This window comes from Brassica napus, chromosome C9, assembly GCF_020379485.1.
Source record: "Brassica napus cultivar Da-Ae chromosome C9, Da-Ae, whole genome shotgun sequence".
Classification (NCBI taxonomy): Eukaryota; Viridiplantae; Streptophyta; class Magnoliopsida; order Brassicales; family Brassicaceae; genus Brassica; species Brassica napus.
In genome coordinates, this window is record NC_063452.1 from 5,722,735 (window position 1) to 5,742,274 (window position 19,540).

The 19,540-nt window shown below is 37.8% G+C and overlaps 2 protein-coding genes across 3 annotated transcripts; both read right to left on the reverse strand.

Moving 5' to 3' along the window:
• Positions 1–1,742: 1,742 nt before the first annotated feature.
• LOC106402523 (magnesium transporter MRS2-2) lies at positions 1,743–4,585 on the reverse strand. Of its 2 annotated transcripts, none has more exons than XM_013843279.3 (9): positions 4,397–4,585; positions 4,046–4,323; positions 3,909–3,938; positions 3,073–3,226; positions 2,856–2,977; positions 2,437–2,775; positions 2,278–2,352; positions 2,086–2,205; positions 1,743–1,994 (listed from the first exon to the last, which is right to left on the reverse strand). In XM_013843279.3, exons 2-9 carry the CDS (start codon positions 4,271–4,273, stop codon positions 1,908–1,910), a joined length of 1,155 nt encoding a protein of 384 aa, XP_013698733.1. In that variant the 5' UTR covers positions 4,274–4,323; positions 4,397–4,585; the 3' UTR covers positions 1,743–1,907. The 2 variants fall into 2 exon arrangements, with proteins under 2 accessions (XP_013698733.1, XP_048625795.1); XM_048769838.1 differs by having other exon boundaries at positions 4,412–4,526.
• A 110-nt stretch (positions 4,586–4,695) lies between these two features.
• LOC106403259 (beta-D-xylosidase 4) lies at positions 4,696–8,053 on the reverse strand. The gene is made up of 5 exons (XM_048769837.1): positions 7,563–8,053; positions 6,779–7,066; positions 6,493–6,662; positions 5,442–6,298; positions 4,696–5,364 (listed from the first exon to the last, which is right to left on the reverse strand). Exons 1-5 carry the CDS (start codon positions 7,998–8,000, stop codon positions 4,787–4,789), a joined length of 2,331 nt encoding a protein of 776 aa, XP_048625794.1. The 5' UTR covers positions 8,001–8,053; the 3' UTR covers positions 4,696–4,786.
• Between the last annotated feature and the right edge of the window lie 11,487 nt (positions 8,054–19,540).

A 19,540-nucleotide genomic window follows, 5' to 3' on the forward strand; every position in this document is an offset into this window, starting at 1 on the left:
CACCACACAATTACTATTATACACACAACAACACATTATTAAAAAACAAACACATAATATATTAACATATTACCTAATACTACATAACACAATAAAACATCAAATAATTCTCTTTACAAATAAGAAAGACCACTTAATTACATCATCCAAAAAATTATATCTAACAGCAATAAAACAATATCCCGTGCTTCGCGCGAAGCGCGGACACCCTTCTAGTAGTTGATATATTTGTCAGCCGTCAGTCAATGAGGCTCCTTGCAGAGTGGAAGAATCTATCGTATTATTTTAATCATACCAATTTACTTATATTTTTATGTTTTAATATATAAGATATTTTCATCTTAAGTTTATGAGAAAAAAACAAAAATAGCACTAAATCAAGTTTTTGTTCCCAAACTAGCACTCAAGGTCAAAAGTCACAAAAATAGCACTTAATGTTTTATCAAAAGTCACAAACTTAGAGTTTAGAGTTAAAGGGTGGGGTTTAGGATTTAGGGTTTAGGGTTTAGGGTTTAGGGTTTAGGGTTTAGAGTTTAGGGTTTAGAGTTTAGGGTTTAGGGTTTAGGGTTTGGAGTTTAGGGTTTAGGGTTTAGGGTTTAGAGTTTAGGATTTAGGGTTTAAGGTTTAGGGTTTAGAGTTGAGAAATGAGGTTTTGAGGATAAGATTTCAAATTTTGAAAAATAAAAAAATTAAAATTTTCAAAGGATAAACTTAGAAATGTGCTAGTTTGGTCATTTTAGTTTTTGAGTGCTATTTTTATGATATAAACTTAGAAAGATGCTATTTTGGAGATTTGCGTTTATTTAGCTAATCAAATTTAATAAATTTACGAAACTGTACAAAAATAAATAGAATCTTACTATTTTATTGTTGAGTCGACGACGATTCCAGCCTCGGGCTCAATTCTCCACGCGAATGATGACGTCAACAATACTTAATACTTTTCTTACTTTTATATTGTTTAAAATTATAAAATCTGATAAACTGTGTGTGTGGAAACACGAAAGCATTGATTGTTGCATTATCTTTAGACAACGTTTAGGTCATTAGCATTCATACATTTTTATTTCAGAGCTCTTAATTATTGGCTGAGATACTAGTTGGATTTTACAAATATTTATTTGGGAAATAAATAACAACAGCCTCAGGTCCAGTATAAGCCCAAGCCCACTTACCTTCTTTTATGTCTACTGGAAGCCGAAAACTAATAGAGAAGAAGCAAAGAGGAGAACCCAAAACTCAATTCAAACAAAATTTTGGAAGCTTGAACTTGAAGTATTCTACTTCTGTGGAACACATAAATAACACAAAGAAGAGACTAAAATACAAACTAAATAACATAAGCCATGATTCTTGAATGCTAACTTGGGCCAGAAGCTTTGTTGGCTTATTAAAAAAAATTAAAAAAAGACTTTGGTTTATAATTTGTAAGGAAATGATGTATGTAGAGAAGAGTGATAAGTATCATCAGGCTTATTATCGAAAGAAGAAGAAGTCGCTGAAGCTTAATGAAGTGGAGGGTGAGACAAGTGGAGAGAGGGAAATGCCGTTAGAAAATTTGAAGTGAAGATATGGGAAAGACTTGGAGTCAAAAGGAGGGTTTGCTACTTCGGAGTGAAGCAGTATAAATAAGAGTAAAGTTGTATTTGTCAGTTACGCTTTGTTGTTGTTTGTTATTGACGTTATGAGTCATAACTCTACAGTCGCTGATTGCCGTTGAGTTCGCCATGAGAGCTTAACTGTAATCGTACTTCAAAGTTTTATTACTTCTTTCATTATTCAATACAAAAGAGTGAGAGTTTATACAGATCTGAGAGTTACAGATAGCTAAAACCTATCATTGGTGCGGTTAAAGAGTCACGCTCATCTTTACAATTACAAGTCTCAATGCTTTCTGCAGTATCTCTTTAACTTCCCACAAGCCCTTTGTACCGAGCATGCGACATTATGAACACAAACAAGATTACACAACACATCCCCGTACCAATCACAACCTGCAACAACAAAACCGGATTTACATTAGTCCTGAGATTTATTAATTAATGTATCTTTATCAAGCAAAAAATCAAGAACTTGGTTACATACATATTTGAACATGTATCCATGGTCATTGTTCCATGTGTATGGAATGTTCATCCCAAATATTCCAGCGACCAGAGAGTAAAACGATGAGCAAACGGTTCCAGAACTCAACACAAGCTCCAGCTGCAAGGTTTTAAAAGATGATCAAGAAGAGAAACTCATGATAGATCATAGAAAAATCCAACATTCATTTACCTGGATCAGCTGATTACGATGATTGTCTAGCTGTATGTTGATGTAATCCTCTGTGTCATCGATATACTCACGTAGCTGCATCAAAAATCAAAAAGTTGAGAGCTGGAACAACAGTTTATAAAGAATCAAAAAGGAGACATGAAGGAGCAAGGAGATAACTGTTGTTAATCTGTTCAAAGTGCTGTCGATTTGCATGAAGTATGCCTCGAGCAACATTTCAAGCTCTTCAACATCGTTTTCATCCCCACGAACTGTGGCTAGACTCGCTCTGCTCGCTCTCGAGATCTTGGAGCCTATTGTTGGGGAAGTGAGATAGTAATTTGGACTAGTGGACGCTGAGGAAGCGCTGAAGAGTTTCCTCGAAAGGTAAAGATCAGCCATGTCATCATCATCATCCAGCAACTGTTCCAGCTCATCTCTTACCTTTTGAACACGAGCTGTTAACCGAGTCATGGCACTCTTCAGCTTCCGAACTCTATCCAAGTTACGGCTACTAATCTACAAAGATGAATGTAAAAAAAAAAAACACGGTTAAGAACTGGAACAGTGTTGATACTTAAACATTGAGTGTACCTTACCTTTGAGGTAAGCTCATCCAAAGCAGGATAAGCAGCTGTTTCCAACTCTGTTGTTCTTGCAGCTAAGAAGCTGCAGATTGCTTCCAAGAAAACTTCAAGCGCCCGAAACTCAAACGGGGATTCTATAATGCAACAAGCAAGCAGAGATTTTAATAAATTAAAACAGGATTACAAGTGTTTTGAAAAGGTTAGAGCCTGTGGGGGATAGTAAAGATACCATCTTCTTCGCCAGCATCAGGGTCGTTATGTGCATTTGAGCTCTCTTTACCATCTCCTTGACCATGGTGTTCTTCGTTGCCAACAGGTAAGCGTCTTTCGAGCTCCTTCACAACTGGAATAACATGTTCATCTGACGGATCCCGTAGCAAAACCTGTAAATGAAATCAAGTTACTAATGCAAGATATGTGATAAGGTTTATCTTCAATTCAGTGTTCTAAAGATCGGTCTAGGCAGCAAATCGGTCATAAGCTGTGCATAAATGCTCGCCTTGAAGTTAATCCTCTATAACGAGCCTAATTACCTCCTAGCAATTTCTTTAACACTGATAAAATTGGTCAGACCATAGATGCCAGCCTTAAAGTTATAAAGAGCCTAATTACCGCCTATCAATTTCGTCAACACTGATAAAAAGAGTCATAGGCTGACCATAAATGCCCGTCTTAAGACTAATCCGCTATAAAAAGCCTAATTACCGCCTAACAATTTAGTCAACGTTGATAAAATATCGTAAGCTGCGCATAAATGCACGTCTCTAAGCTAATCCTCTATAAAGAGCCTAATCACGGTCTAGCAATTTCTTGAACATTGATAATACAATCGGTCGTAAGCTGCGCATAAATGCACGTCTCTAAGCTAATCCTCTATAAAGAGCCTAATCACTGCCTAAATTGATAAAATCGGTCATAAGCTACGGAGCCTAATTACCGCCTAGCAATTTTTTGAACATTGATACAATCAGTCATAATCTAATGCCCGTCTTAAAAGCTAATCGTAATTAGAGTCTAGCAATTTTCTTGAACATTTGATACAAAGGAATCAAGAAGAAAACCAACCTCTTCGGAAGTGATAATCGCCTTGATATGCTGCATCACCACACCACACGCACAATTAATCACACCGTAAAACCAAAAAACAGAGAAAACGAAAGTCTGAAGAACAAATTAGAATGAAAGTACCGAACAATCCTCACCTCCAAATTGAGCACAATGGCTCTCTCACGGCCAAGAATAGTAGACGGGTAAGATAAATTCGGGTCAAGAATCCGAAGATCACGAGCGTGGATCTGGACGCGGTGCATAATAGCATACTTATCAACATCTAGCGCCTCACTCTCTCCCGTCGCAACTATACTAACCCAGCTCCGCGACGATTGAGGCTTCGTCTTCGTAGCAACCACGTTAACGCTATTATGCGCCATCTCTTCAAACGCACACACAGTTCCTCACCGTCCCACTTCCTCCACGCCGTCTGGGTAAAATTCAACCACCGTAAATAAAAGAGAGAGAGAGAGAGAGAGAGAGAGAGAGAGAGAGAATCAAACCTTATTTGATCATACGAATTCGACGGAGGAGGAGACAAAACCCTAAAGCGAATCTTGGTCTTGTCTGCTCCTCCTTTTTCATTAAAAAGATTTTCCTTTTCGAGCTTTTCTGGTAGGTTTGGTTTTTTTGCCCGGAAGGAGAGTTTTAACAGTTTCAGATTAAATCGAAAACGTGATTACTTTAATTCTGTTTTTTTCTTTTCCCAAATCAAACCAAAGCTAACCGAAATAAACCGTTAATATGTTGACAAAAAAACCCGGTTATTTAATGAAAGAAACTAAAAAAAAAAAAACGAAAATTCACAATTTCAGTTTTATTCCAACTTGCATAAGCTTAAGCATGTTTACAATTTTTTTTCATTTTAATTAAAAAGCTAAAATCCACTAGAATCAGATTCTAATGCTCAAAGAATGTTTCAAGTCCCCCACATGAAGAAGATGCTGACCCAAACCAATCTTCCTCTTCCCGATCTCATCAACAACATTCAGATCTTTACAGACATCTACCTTAAACTTAACCACCGCTTCTTCCATCTTCCCCAAACGAATCTTCTCAAACCCCAAAAGATGCTTCCTCGGCGATCCATGAACCTCCGGTGGCGTCGTGAACAAAAACACCGTGTGAATCCCTTCTCTATCTCCACCGTTCCGCACCTTAACCTGAACCTCGAAACCGGAGACAGTGTTCTCGCAGTGCGGTCCAACCGCGTCAAGCGATTGACACTCCGATGATCGGCAAACGTGATTCTCTCCAAGACGGAGAGAGACGACACGTGGAGCTTTGACTAAGCTGTGGCTGAACTTGGTGTAGCTGAGTCCATCTCCGAAGGCGTAAACCGTTTCTCCGGTGTAGAACCGGTAAGTCCGACCCGGATACCCGTTTGATGTATCGGGTCTCATGTTCATATTCGTCATCGGAACTTTCTCCACGTAGGATTGTGGATACCACGTCATCGGTAATCTTCCACCTATTAAAAACAGAATCCCACCGGTTATCACCGGTTTAATCTAACCGAATTTGCAATTACAAAAAAAAAAGTCTTACTTGGGTTGTAACGGCCAAATATGACGTCAGCGATGGCTATACCACCAGCTTCTCCGGGATAACCAACCCACAAGATTCCGGCGATCTTCGCATCGTTCTTAGCGAAAGTAATGTCGAAACCTCCACCGGACATGATCACAAGCAAGACAGGTCCTTTAGAAGCTTTAGCCACTTGTGTCACCAGCTCTTGTTGTTGTCCGGGAAGATTCAAATCAACTCTATCACGGCTCTCTGCCTCTATAGACTGATCTGCACCCATAACTAACACCGTGACATCCGCCTCCGCGGCTAGCTTCGTGGCGCCTGCTACATCCGCCACCGTGCAAGCCACATTGGAACATCCTTGTAGATACGTCGTTGGCACGGTCCCGGCCAATCCTTGAAGCGGCGTTGTATATTTGCACGGCGTGCCTTCGTAGTTTCCGATCATTGTTTTGGTGACATTAGCGTTCGGTCCAATCACGGCTAGCGATTTGATCGATGTAGGAGAAAGCGGTAAGCATCCGGTGTTTTTCAGCAGGACAATGCCTTGTCTCGCTGCTTCCGCGGCTAGCTCTTGGTTCGCCGGCGTGCAAACATCTTTAGGACCTAGCCCGCCGTAGATTTGCTTCTTTGGATCTCCGTCGAAGAAGCCTAACCGCATAAGGGTCAGGAAGTTGTTTGAAATGGCTTTGTTGATAGCTGCCTCACTTACTAAACCGGCTTTAACAGCAGCTTCTGTGTGTTGACCCAAGAACGAACCACAGTTCAAGTCCAAACCTGCATTGATAGATATAGCTGCAGCTTCCTCTGGAGTTTTGGTATAGTGTTGGTTCTTATACAACACATCTACTGAATCACAATCTGAAACAATGTACCTATTAAAAACAAAAACAAAAACAAAAATCAGATAGTCAAAAACGTTTAATTTAAACCCAAGGTCGAATAACGTTTAAGATGAAATTAATATTACATTTTGTGGTTTCATAACTATGGAGGTTATAGAATTTGACCTAGAACCTCCATTTTTTTTCTTAAAGTTCTAAACCCGCTGCTTATGTCAGATAATTACCCGTTTAACTTCCACTCGCCGCGTATAACACCAGCAAGTAGATCCGGATCAGCGCATGTTGGTTTACCGTTAACTTGATTATAAGAACACATAACACTAGCCACATTCCCATCAACCACACAACTCTTGAACGGTGGTTGATATGTATCGTCCATGTCTTGTTGATTCACCTACTCCAACAAACAAACAAACACAAAAACGGTTAGTAAAAATGTGACAAAAACAAATACAAAACACTTAAAATGTATTTCTTTTTGTCATTAGATTTACGGTTTTGAGTCATCACCACGGCGTTGAAATTGTATCGTTCTACGCCTTTCCAATTATCGACGTCGTAAGCTGTGTAGTGTTTGCAGCATGCAGCAACTTTGAGGCGGTTAGCATCTCCACAGTCAGTTTCTTGGAGACCCTTAACGTATCCTGAAGCATACTTGCTAGAAAGCAATGGATCTTCTCCGGGAGTCTCTTGTCCTCTTCCCCATCTTGGATCTCGAAATATGTTCACATTCGGTGACCAGTACGTTAAACCAGCTAATCCAACGTTGTACATTGCCCTCGCCTCCGTCGAGACAACCTTAACAAATGAGTAATAAACAATGTCATCCAACAAATATTTGTGTGTTCACTCCGGTTTAGCCTAGCCGGACTGGTTTAAAATGTACGAAAACGAACTTGTTGAAAAGTGGTTACTTGTATCACACGTAAGAGAAAAACTAGAGGTCTAGTTGCATTAACAAGTGAGATATTTCTACATTATCCAAAAAGAGAAACAAAAGCAAGGACGACGATAATATTACGAAAATAAAAGTTTTGAAAAATTGTTTAATAAAGAGATAAATTTTGTATGTTTGTTTTATAAACTTTATATTATTTACTAATAATAAATTTATTTTTACAAAAAAAATAATTGTTATTGAATTACTATTGGTTTAATTCTATGAAAATTGATAATCACATAAAATAATGCGGTCATTTTTAAACTGTTTTTAATATGTGTGAACAAATGAAAAATATCATTTTTGTAGTATAAATGTGTATAAAGAAGTGAAAATGGATAAAAAATTATTTACCTTGCCAATGGCTTGAAACAGAGATACGTTAAAAGAAGCGGCGGTGAGTATGACCTGCGGAAAGCTCGTTGCGCCGGGAACTAGGCCGGAGAAATGTGTACCGGGTCCTACGTAAGAAACGCCGTGAAGTGCTTCTGACCACCATTCATACGTCGGAATACCAAGCCGCGTCACGCCGTTAGCTTTATTCACTAAAAACCCTATCTTTTCTTGTAACGTGAGCCTCGCTACAAGATCAGCGACTCGGTACTCCATCTTCAAATCGGTGTTGCAGAATCCATAAGCTGCCAAAGATGGGTTTGTGTCGACATCGCAGGCAAAAGCCGGCTTGGATTGAGCGTTAGATGAATGTGAGAAACAGAGAATGAAACCTAAGAAGATAAGAAGAACAGAGGATGGTGCTCTGTTTCGCCTTGTTAGTGGAGAAGAAGAGCCCATTGTGTTGTTATGTTTCGAATGTTGGTAGGGGATATTATTTTTGCGTTTAGTGATACTATTTATATAGTAATGAGCTACTACGCTCAGTGAGGTTTGTATAAGTAATCTAGGCGTGTATTATTACTTTGAATATATATCTTTTGGTCCTATTAAAACTGAGATTATGTGAAAAAGTTGATACGGTGTTCGAGGAAAGAAATAATGATTCGGACCATACGGTCTAATGTGGATAGTGTTAGTATTTATGACCTCTGTTCTTTCATCTTTGTTAACTTTTTAATATAACGAATCTTGCATGCGAGTGGTTTTTTTTAACTTTTAGCTTTATACATAAGTGCACAAAGAATATTCAACGTATAAAAAAAACTGTTTTTGTTCTTTTTTTCTGCATGACCGTATAAATACTTTCTAATTAGCGGTTATTACATCATGATTAACCCAGGATTCTTACCGAAAGTTAATAAACTGTTTCTTAACTTCCGCTAAAGATAAGAATTCCAGGTTAATCATGTTCTTAAGGTTGTGAATAATATTTCTCTCAAAGGAGAAAAGAAACGTGAGAAAGGAATCGTGGATCCCAATAAGCAAAGAGTGTTTGGTAGTGACCCGTGACGGTGTCGTATTATTTACCAAATGGTAGAGTTTGTCGAGCTTCATAGTGCAAGTTGCTTGCCTTCTCTGTTTCGAGCCCGTGAATCTTAATGGTTTCCCACACTTGTTTCTATTTGCATGACAGGCTGTCTCTTTATTCTTTATTAAGGCTCTCTCATGCGCGTGATTCACTAGCATTATATTACTTCATTCACATCAAGATTAACTTTAGAAAGCCTCTGTGTGTGTTTAGTTAATTTGGTGATAGTATTCGATTTCAAATTTCAAAAATATCTCAATCTAAATCAAACAAGCTAAGAAGTTTATTTGACTGAAAACATACGATGAAGGCGAGAGAAAAAATACTTAAAAGAGGTGGCGAGGTTTTTTTCTCTCCTTATTCTTTCATATCTTTCTAAGAATCAAAACATATCTTGACCACAAAATCACAGAACCTTACTCAGTTCCGGTGGCCGGTGTCTTGAGCCGGTACCGGAGGCACTCCTTTTCTCTTTTCCAGTTTCTGCTTTGCGCTCTTCTGCTCTCTCCCTTCGATATGCTCTTGGCTCTGACGAAGGGATTAGTCAGAGGTTCGCAGATCCGGTGATAAATTCCTTCCCTGGAGGCACGGCGAGGTGGGTTGACGGCGTTAGTAGGTGGAGTCAGCTTTTAGGGTTTCGTGCCAGATCTATTTTCATCGCCAGATCTGGTCTTTTGACGGAAGCAAGCGGCAGAGTTCTGTTGCTATGTCTCTACTGAGGTCTTCGCGCTAGCGTTTTCAACTTTTTTCTCCTTGTGGGTGACCGGGTTTCTTGTTGTGGTGGAGACAAGTGGCGAGGGGTAGGTGTTGAAGTCGTTCCGAGGAGACTTGGGTCGGTGGGTGGTTACTGATGTGCCCCGGTTCGTGGATCAGTCCATTGGAGCCGACCAGCATGGAGATCAGGATGTTCTGAACAATTTGACCGAGGTTCGTTCATCCGACCGTACCGATCAGACTAACCGAGCCATCCCGCGTGCCTCCCGATTGCAGCTTCGGCTGGAACCACGTCCAGACGACCGAACCGACCGACCACAGCCCGTCTTCCTCTACCAACTCGACATTCTAAGACCCACGGTCGAGCTAGACTTAGCTTGGGTCGTGAAGAAACTGAAGACAGACATGCATTCTTATCCGGCGGACCATCCGGACAGTCGTAAGCGTTCTTATCTTTACCCCGTGCATCCATCTGGTTCAGATGAACCTGGACATCTTGAATAGTCTTCTCCATTTTCCGTGCCTTGACCAGATCTAGTCTTCTCCATTTTCTGTGCCTTGACTAGATTTAGTCAAATTTGTATTTTCTATGCATTGTTTTCCCACCTTTTCTTTAATTGTCTTTGACTACAAAATACTATAAATATGTAGTCCTTTTGATGAATAAAATCAGTTCAGTTTTGGTTGTTTATTTTTGATTCTTCTTTTCTCTGAGTGAGAGAGAGAGTTCTTAGCTAGTTCATTGGTTTGAACCGGCTTGTTGATTTGGTGGTCAGCCAATTCATCTTTGTGTGTTGTTTGGTGGTTAGCCAACACATTCATTCTTTCTTGGGTGGTTAGCCTTATATCGTGGGTATATTAAGAGCCATTCCACATCTCTTGGCGATCCTTTCATTCTAACTCAGTTCCAGAAGTGCCGTTTGCCTTCTCGAATCATATCCAACACCCAGCTAAAGTGATCCTTCACCATTTAGGGTCCTTCAAGTGGTATCAGAGCCACTTTGTCTGATTTGTTTTCTTTCATCTTTCATCTTCTCATCTCTCCACGTTTTTCTTTTCTTATTTCTTGGATTCGGGCTGTTCCTTTACTCCCTTGTGGTCGCCTATTATAAAAAAAAAATCGATAAAATTTTTTTTTTTGGCTTGAATCATTTCTGAAGAGAAATCCAGGGGGAGTGGTGGAAGAGAAACCCTGCTGGCTGAAGAGAAACCTAGCCTTAGGACAGTTAAGGTGGATCCATATCAAAAATCTCTTCATCTTTCTTTCTCTTTTCTTTTTGCCACAAAAGTTTGTTTTGGGTTTTGATTGCTGAATTTTGACTGCCTATCATCCTTTGAACCAGTGAAAGAACTCTGAGTGACCATCTAAAAATCGTGAGCTAAACACGTGAGAGTGTGAGGATTTTTATTTGCTAACTTTGTTAAGTGTTTTCAGGATGTTTGGACTTTTCAAGAAATCAAAACCACAACAAGACGTCTACTTTCCCTTTAAAACTATTTTTGAAAAGGAGCAATTGATTTTTGATAAGAAACAATTTGCTTCTAATGGGTTTGACTTTGTGCAGAAACAAAGGAAGCGACAAAATTGGTGTGATGATGAGAAGTGGGTCAGAAGTGGTGATAGTCCCTTCACCAAAGCCAAGAGAAGTAACCGTGATGTGCCTGATCAGAACGAGCTTCAGACTTATGCCAGCTGGGAAAGGATGTTGCATAAGGCGAATCATGTTGTCCGGAAACTCAAAAAGAAGAGAAACACCAACACTTCTTCTGCACCAAAACAGCAAAGTAATTCTTCTTCTCTTTCAAATTCTGATTTGAAAACTAATGTATTTTCTTTTGATAAAATCAAAGCTGTGAAAACCACAAGCAAGGCTCTTTCTACCAGGTGCTTCAAATGCCATAGGATCGGTCATTATGCCAACAAGTGCCAAAAACAGAAAACGTTGGTGACTTTGGAGAAAGTTGAAACAGAGCCAGAAAAGGAATACCCTTTGCCAATTTTCGATGACTATGCACGTGAACCAAAGGAAGGGTCAGGTGGAGAGCAAAACTGTGGTCATCAAGAAGGATCTTCTTCCATTCACAAACCGGACTGAACTCAAGGTGAGCAACGTTCTGATTATGGTTCTTTTGCTTATAATCCTTTTCCTTTTATTGTTTCAGATTTGACGACAAATCATTTTGAAGAGGAAGGGAATGATGTGCCCCGGTTCGTGGATCAGTCCATTGGAGCCGACCAGTATGGAGATCAGGACGTTCTGATCAATTTGACCGAGGTTCGTTCATCCGACCGTACCGATAAGACTAACCGAGCCGTCCCGCGTGCGTCCCGATTGCAGCTTCGGCTGGAACCACGTCCAGAAGACCGAACCGACCGAACCACAGCCCGTCTTCCTCGACAAACTCGACATTCTAAGACCCACGGTCGAGCTAGACTTAGCTTGGGTCGTGAAGAAACCAAAGACATACATGCATTCTTATCCGGCGAACCATCCGGACAGTCCCTCAAGCGTTCTTATCTTTACCCCCTGCATCCATCTGGTTCGGATGAACCTGGACATCTTGACTAGTCTTCTCCATTTTCCGGGCCTTGACCAGATCTAGTCTTCTCCATTTTCCATGCCTTGAGCAGATCTAGTCTTCTCCATTTTCCGTGCCTTGATCAGATCTAGTCTTCTCCATTTTCCGTGCCTTGACTAGATCTAGTCAAATTTGTATTTTCTATGCATTGTTTTCCCACATTTTCTTTAATTGTCTTTGACTACAAAATACTATAAATATGTAGTCCCTTTGATGAATAAAATCAGTTTAGTTTTGGTTGTTTATTTTCAATTCTTCTTTTCTCTGAGTGAGAGAGAGAGTTCTTAGCTAGTTCTTCGGTTTGAACTGGCTTGTTGATTTGGTGGTCAGCCAATTCATCTTTGTGTGTTTTTTAGTGGTTATCCAACACATTCATTCTTTCTTGGGTGGTTAGCCTTAGATCGTGGGTATATCAAGAGCCATTCCGTATCTCTTGACGATCATTTCATTCCATCTCAGTTCCAGAAGTGTTGTTTGCCTTCTCGGATCATATCCAACACCCAGCTAAAGTGATCCTTCCCGATTTACGGTCCTTCAGTTACATTCTTCGTCAAAGAGTGCACCGGAGGTTCGTATACTCGGTGGCGCGTGCAAGAATGTGTGTTGTTGTGTGGTGGCGCGTGGTCTCTGATTCCGGCATGTGACGAGTCGTCGAGCTTCGTTTTGCCTTATCATCTATGGCTAGGCGTTCTTAGCTCCATCGATTGTCCTCTCTTCCTTAAAGCTCTACAAGTGTTTTGGTATCCTTATTGTCCTCTCAGAAGTTTCACTTCCTCTGCGGCATTTGACTCTTGGGCTCATCTTCTTTCCTCTTCACTGGCACCAGAGGGGTTTCTCACGGTCATTGTTTCTGATCTGCGCTTCGGTTCTCAAAGATAGGCTTATGGTGTGGAGCTGGCGTAGTCGGGTTGTTCTCCGGTTACACGGTTTCTCAGTGCTCCATTCGTTAGGATTATCGCATCCATGTACCAACATTGGTCTTTCAGCTGGTAAGTGGTTTCCTTTTCAGTTTGTGCAGGTTCTAAGAGTCTCAAGGATTTCAAAGCAACTTTCGTCTCAAATCAGTCTTTATTAGTGATTCTATGCTCGGAGCGGCATAGTGTACATGCCATGTCCAGACAAATAAATGCTCGGTCTGGTTGAGGCGGGTGTGTGTGACATCTCCCTTGCTGTGTGTTTATGGGGCAGGTGTTTGGGAAGTCCTCGGCAAGATGTTCTGGATGGGTTATTATCTTTAAGAGCGGATCATCGGAGAAACCAAAATTATTGGATTCCGACTTTCGGTTGAATTTGGTTCATTCCTCTGCGGCAAGCGGTTGGTTCTAGCTTAGTTGAACCTTCAGATGGGTTGTTGTGTTTGCCACTGGTTAGGCATTGTAGAGTTTGTGTTTAGTTTTTTTTTATTATTTATCTGCTATTTGTTTCCTTTGTAATTTTGTCAAAAACATTAAAGCCTAGTAATAATATTTTTGCATTTTTACCAAAAACAAAAATTTATATAATGAAGGCAAATGTTTGTGCTACTTTTTTAGAAAAGAAAATAAAAATAAGAACCACTTGGATTCAACTTAACGTGTATTTGAGTAATGAATATGATTTTTATGGATGAAGTGATGGTATTATCATTTGGGTGTATGGTATAGTTGATCGGGTTTTCGGTAAACGCGTTTCTTGTCAATGGCAACATTTACAAAAAGTAACCTCGGCTGAGGTGTCCGCCATCACGACTTCGAACTCTGGCCACAGCGGATTTAACATCCTTTCCGTTGGGGCGCTGGACCCCCTACGGAGAAATAGTTGGGAATGTGGCTGCCCAGATACCAGAGTTATCAAAAAAAAAAAAAAAACATTTACAAAAAGATTAGAAAATCTAGAGGTTAGTTTGATTGTCTGTTTGAAATATTTTAGTCATCTGAAAAAAATGGATGCGATTAATTATGGACATTAATAACTCCCTCCTAATTAAGTTTTTAGGAGTCCTAACTAAAAAGTAATATTTGTTTGACACGTTTATAAGATGTTATTAACTTAAAATATAACCAACTTTGCCAAAAAATACGAGACTGAAGAAGCTATGTCGAATTTGAATTTTAATCTACACTACGGTCAAAGAAACACATATTTATAAGTAATCCACTCTATCAAAAAATACTGAGGAAAATTCAAAAATTTCAACATTATAGAGAACTAGTTCTTTTATTTTTATAAAATATCTATCAGATATATACAAGCCATCAAATTCCACATCAACGTGAACATCAACATCCAATGCATGTGTACCTTAAACCAAATTAGGGTTTTACATCTCAACTACGTTACGACAAGGTCTCAATCATATATGATATAAGCAGAGCCGTAAACACTCCTGATTAATAGAAGCATGGTTAGAATAAAATGTCCAAAATTTTAGATTACAGTTACAAAATACCACTGTTACATAGCAATTTTTTTAAAAACATCAACAATTAAAATGTTCATTTTGAAGTTCTAAATCTAAATTTTTCTTTTCTGTAAAATTAATAAAAAAAATTCAAATGTTTTTGAATCATTTTTTCAGTGCAAAATTAACCAAAATTACTTAATCTTTTTTTTTATCTTAAGTTTAATAAGATTAACAATTTTCTATTTATTTATTTTAGTTATTTTACTATTAAAACTAGGAGAATATCATTAGGTAGCCATTAGACCATTATAACCATAACAATCAACATCTATGATTTATGATTAAAACAATAACATTTATAATAAATGATTTAATCAAAATAATAACATATGAAAGTTGCCCTGATGAACTAAGAAAAGATGCCCTGTTAATTTCTTAAAAACTGATGTCCTTGACGATGGAAGGCACGGCTCTGGATATAAGCCAAATGTTTCTGATTTTTCTCCATATAATTGTTTTTGAAATGAATATCTTATTTCACAACTATTATATATAGATATATGTATTTTTATATTACAAGGAAACGAGTATATAAGTTTTTTGAAAAAAGAGTACATATACTTTTGCCCAAAGAAAAAGAAAGGAGTATATATTATACCGAAACAAATTAAATATTCTTTATTTTCCTTTTTAACAACGGAACACATACTGTTACACCCACAGAAAAAAAAACGGAACACATATACTGTTGTTATTAGCACCAGTCATCATCTGGTGATCGAAGTTTTATTTATTATTTTACCATTTTATTGTGCATAATTGTACCTTTTCAATATTCCACATATATACGTCAACCACTAGAATCTTAACTTGTCGGAAACTACTTTCGTTTCTTATAGTTATATACTTTTTAAATAAAAATTTGGATATAGTTTCTTCAATATAATTTTTTATTATTAATTACATAAACCTTTTGACCTACTCTTTGAATTATATACATTAGGTAGATATATATCTAGTGTTGACGATCGATGAACATATAACTATGGTCAACTATTGTATTATTCATATTTCAAAACCCCAAAAAATACTCCTAAAATACTCCTAAAATACAATAGGCAGTATGGAGGAAACTTGATCATAACTGGACAAAATTAACTTGATTAACATATAAGACTTTCCAAACATCTAATACTAATCATTCAATATATATATCATAATTTGATCGCCATGGAGATAATTCTTTTCGTATCATCTATGGCCCCATTAGGACATGGCATCGATTACTCACCTGGTTAACATGAAGTTCCTTATGTCCGAAGAGTTCGAGAGTATTTGCTTCCGAGTTTCCATCCTTACATTAAATATCAAGTATTATCCACGTTTGGTCATATATCCAAGAAAAGTTGGCAACCATGTTAGTTAACAATACATAAAGCTATTGTGTTAGTATTATTATATGTGCCACAAATCAAAAAGAATCATATACCCACTCAATAAAATTATATGTTAGTTTCAAATTTCAACTAATGCAATAATGATAATGATAATAGTAATTATAGACATAATATATAACTAGATTTTGATCCGCGCTTGTAAAGCGCAAGCTTATTTTCGAAACTAATAAAAATTTATATGAATTTCTATATAGGATAGTGTATAAGTCTGGACACATTTATCTGAAACCGAAGAACCGAACCAAAAATCTTATTAGACATGTTTGTGGAATGTGCAATGGAAAAGAATGTATCTCATATGAGAGTAAATGTGAAACAATATATAGTGGAGATACGAAATCCTAGCGTAAAGGAAATATCTTAACCACCTTTAATATCGAGAATATCATGTTTAGTGGTTATGGTGAAACCAAAAAATAGGAAATGGTAAGACTTCATAGTTGAAAGTTTGAATATTGTGTTTAGGGCTGTTCAATATGGCAAAACCGAACCGTACCGAACCGAACCAAACCGAAATAGATAATATGGTTTGGATTTGGTATATACCATACAAACCGAATGAATATGATTTTTAAAAAACCGTAGGATTTGGATATGGTTCGGTATATAACCGATAAAACCGAATAAACCGAATAAAACCGATCAAAAAATAGAAACATGTAAATACATTATTTAAATATAAGTTTATTTAATTTTCAGTGGCATTCGATTGTAAATATTGTGCAAGTTTAAAGGTTAGTCTAAATTTGTACTTTAATTTTAATAGATTAGATGATTAATGGATGATACCAAGTACTAAAAACTTCATTAACACAATAACACTGTAGTGGGTTTACTATAGGTAACCATGTTCTTCACTAGTTGGTTGCTCAGTAATTTAGTTAGATGATAATCATTATGGCTTGATGTAGATGTTCAAATTAGTTAGATTTTTTTGTTGAATTTGAATATCGATAATGGACCGTCTGGTAACATCAATTGCCAAACAAATGACCTTCAAAATCTGATCTCACAGGTCTCCATTTATTTTAATACTAATGTACAGGGGTGAAGCCACACTATGAGTTAGAGGTCCAGGTGCACCCATAAAAATATTGATATTAAACCATTGTAGGCAAAATCAATGTAATTCTGTTAGATAAAGTGGTTATAATATTCTGGTGCACCCACAATTTACCCAGGTTCGATACTTTACATAGTTTTATTTTTTTTAAAATTAATTGTGCACCCAGTAAAAAAGATCTCTGCGTTCGCCCCTGCTAATGTACATGGTGTACAAACATGCAGTAACAAGACATTCTTGTCGATATGTTTGAGTGAAGAAAAATATAGCAAAAGATAGGCCCATGGACCCCGTTCGCAGCAAAATAAATGAACATAGGGTTGCATGGCGAAAATTTAAGCGGGGCAAAATTTTATATATGCAGAAAAAAGATAACATTGATATATGATAAATATGCGAGAGAGAATACTTATTATAAAGAGGGAGAAAAGAGATGAGGTGCGAGTTACAAATGATCGAAATCGATCGTTTATATAGAAAATAAATTCACTGTGTAAATAGTGCAGCGGACCCCACATCTTTTATATTTTCAACACTTTCGGCTCTCTTTCTCACTTTCATAACACTTCCCCTTGGGGACCGGTGTCACTATCCACTCTCGCTTAACGTCTTTGTTGCCTCGTTAAAAACCTTTTTAGGAAAACCCAATGAGAAAAACCATAGTAAGGTAAAAAGAGTACAACTACGTAAGCTCCCCCTCGAATGAGCAGTCATAGATCCTTCTGATGGCGCATTCCAATGTTATGGACATGTTTTCTGAATACTGAGGTATGAGTGATTTTGTGAAGAGGTCGGCTGCATTGTCGCATGATCGAACATATCTTACTTCAATCTCTTTATTCTTCTCGAGCTCTTGAGTGTATGAGAAGAACTTCGGAGGTATATGTTTGGTTCTATCGCTTTTGATATATCCCTCCTTTGTTTGAGCAACACATGCTGCATTATCTTCATATAGAATAGTTGGCTCCGTATTTTCGTCAATCCCGCTTCTTGAACAGATGTGTCGGCTTATTGATCTTAGCCATACACATTCTCTACTTGCTTCATGGAGTGCAATGATCTCAGCATGATTTGAACAAGTAGCCACGAGCGTTTGTTTCTGAGAACGCCAAGATATAGCAGTGCCTCCGATCGTGAAAACGTATCCTGTTTGTGATCGGGATTTGTGTGGATCTGAAAGATATCTTGCATCTGCAAAACCAACCATTTGACCTTTTGAACTTTTAGGATAAAACAAGCCTAAATCAATGGTCCCTTGGAGGTAACGAAAAACATGTTTAATCCCATTCCAATGTCTTCGAGTTGGAGATGAGCTGAATCTTGCCAAAAGATTTACAACAAATGATATATCAGGCTGTGTACAATTTGCAAGGTACATCAGCGCTCCAATTGCACTTAGATATGGTACTTCCGGACCAAGTATCTCTTCTTTCTCCTCTGGTGGTCGAAATGGATCACTTTCAATATTAAGTGACCTAACGACCATTGGGGTGCTAAGAGGAGTTGCTTTATCCATGTTAAAGTGTTTCAATACTCGTTTGGTATATGTAGACTGATGTACAAATATACTCTTTTGAGAATGCTTAATTTGTAACCCTAGACAATATTTTGTCTGCCCGAGGTCTTTCATCTCAAATTCTCCTTTCAGAAAGTCTGATGCCTTTTGTATTTCTTCTTGAGTTCCGATAATGTTAAGATCATCAACGTACACCGTGATAATCACAAATCCGGATGTTGTTTTCTTTATGAAAACACAAGGGCATATAGGATCATTGGTGTATCCTTCTTTTGTTAAGTGTTCGCTGAGACGATTATACCACATTCGTCCAGATTGTTTTAACCCATATAATGATCTTTGCAATTTTATTGTACATAACTCTTTAGGTTTGGAACTTAACATTTCTGGCATTTTAAATCCATCTGGGATTCTCATATATCAGTATCAAATGATCCATATAAATATGCTGTTACGACATCCACGAGACGCATTTCTAAATTTTCATTGACCACTAGGCTCATCAGGAATCTAAATGTGATTGTGTCCATAATAGGAGAATAAGTTTCCTCATAATCAATTCCTTGCATTTGAGAAAAACCTTGGGCTACGAGATGAGCTTTGTATCTTGTAATCTCGTTTTTCTCATTTCGTTTTCGGACAAACACCCATTTGTATCCAACAGGTTTCACATCTTTGGCTGTGAGCACAATAGGTCTGAATACATTTCGTTTGTTAAGCGAATCTAGTTCGACTTGAATTGCATCTTTCCATTTTATCCAGTCATGTCTCTTTTGACATTCATATACAGACTTTGGTTCTGGATCTTCGTTTTCTTCATTTATTTCCTTTGCTAAAAGGTATGAGAAAACGTCATCAATATCATCCATCTCATTTCGTTTCCATATCTTTCCATTATGGATGTAATTGATAGAAATCTCGTGATTTCCTTCAGATTCATGATGCTCTATATTGTCGTTAGATTCACAATTCGCCTCTTCCAAAATATTTTCCGCTATTTTGGGAGTATCATGCCTTTCAGCTTCTTTTCGCTTTCTAGGATATTTGTTCTTTGAACCAATTGGTCTACCGCATTTCAAACATGTTCCTAATTCACGTGTATCAACTGTTGTTCCACCGTTTTGTGGTATTTTAATACGAGCAGAAGTATTTGCAGTGGGTATATGTAATTTTGTTACCGTTTTAGTATCAGCAAA

Coding starts and splice junctions, on each gene's coding strand:
- LOC106402523 (XM_013843279.3), bottom strand. CDS start 4,273: ATGGCGCATAATAGCGTTAACGTGGTTGCTACGAAGACGAAGCCTCAA. Junction 2,978..3,072: donor TGATGCTGGCGAAGAAGATG/GTATCTTTACTA, acceptor GTTGCATTATAG/AATCCCCGTTTGAGTTTCGG. Junction 2,776..2,855: donor TGGATGAGCTTACCTCAAAG/GTAAGGTACACT, acceptor TCATCTTTGTAG/ATTAGTAGCCGTAACTTGGA.
- LOC106403259 (XM_048769837.1), bottom strand. CDS start 8,000: ATGGGCTCTTCTTCTCCACTAACAAGGCGAAACAGAGCACCATCCTCT. Junction 7,067..7,562: donor TGTTTCAAGCCATTGGCAAG/GTAAATAATTTT, acceptor TCATTTGTTAAG/GTTGTCTCGACGGAGGCGAG. Junction 6,663..6,778: donor GATACAATTTCAACGCCGTG/GTGATGACTCAA, acceptor TTGTTGGAGTAG/GTGAATCAACAAGACATGGA.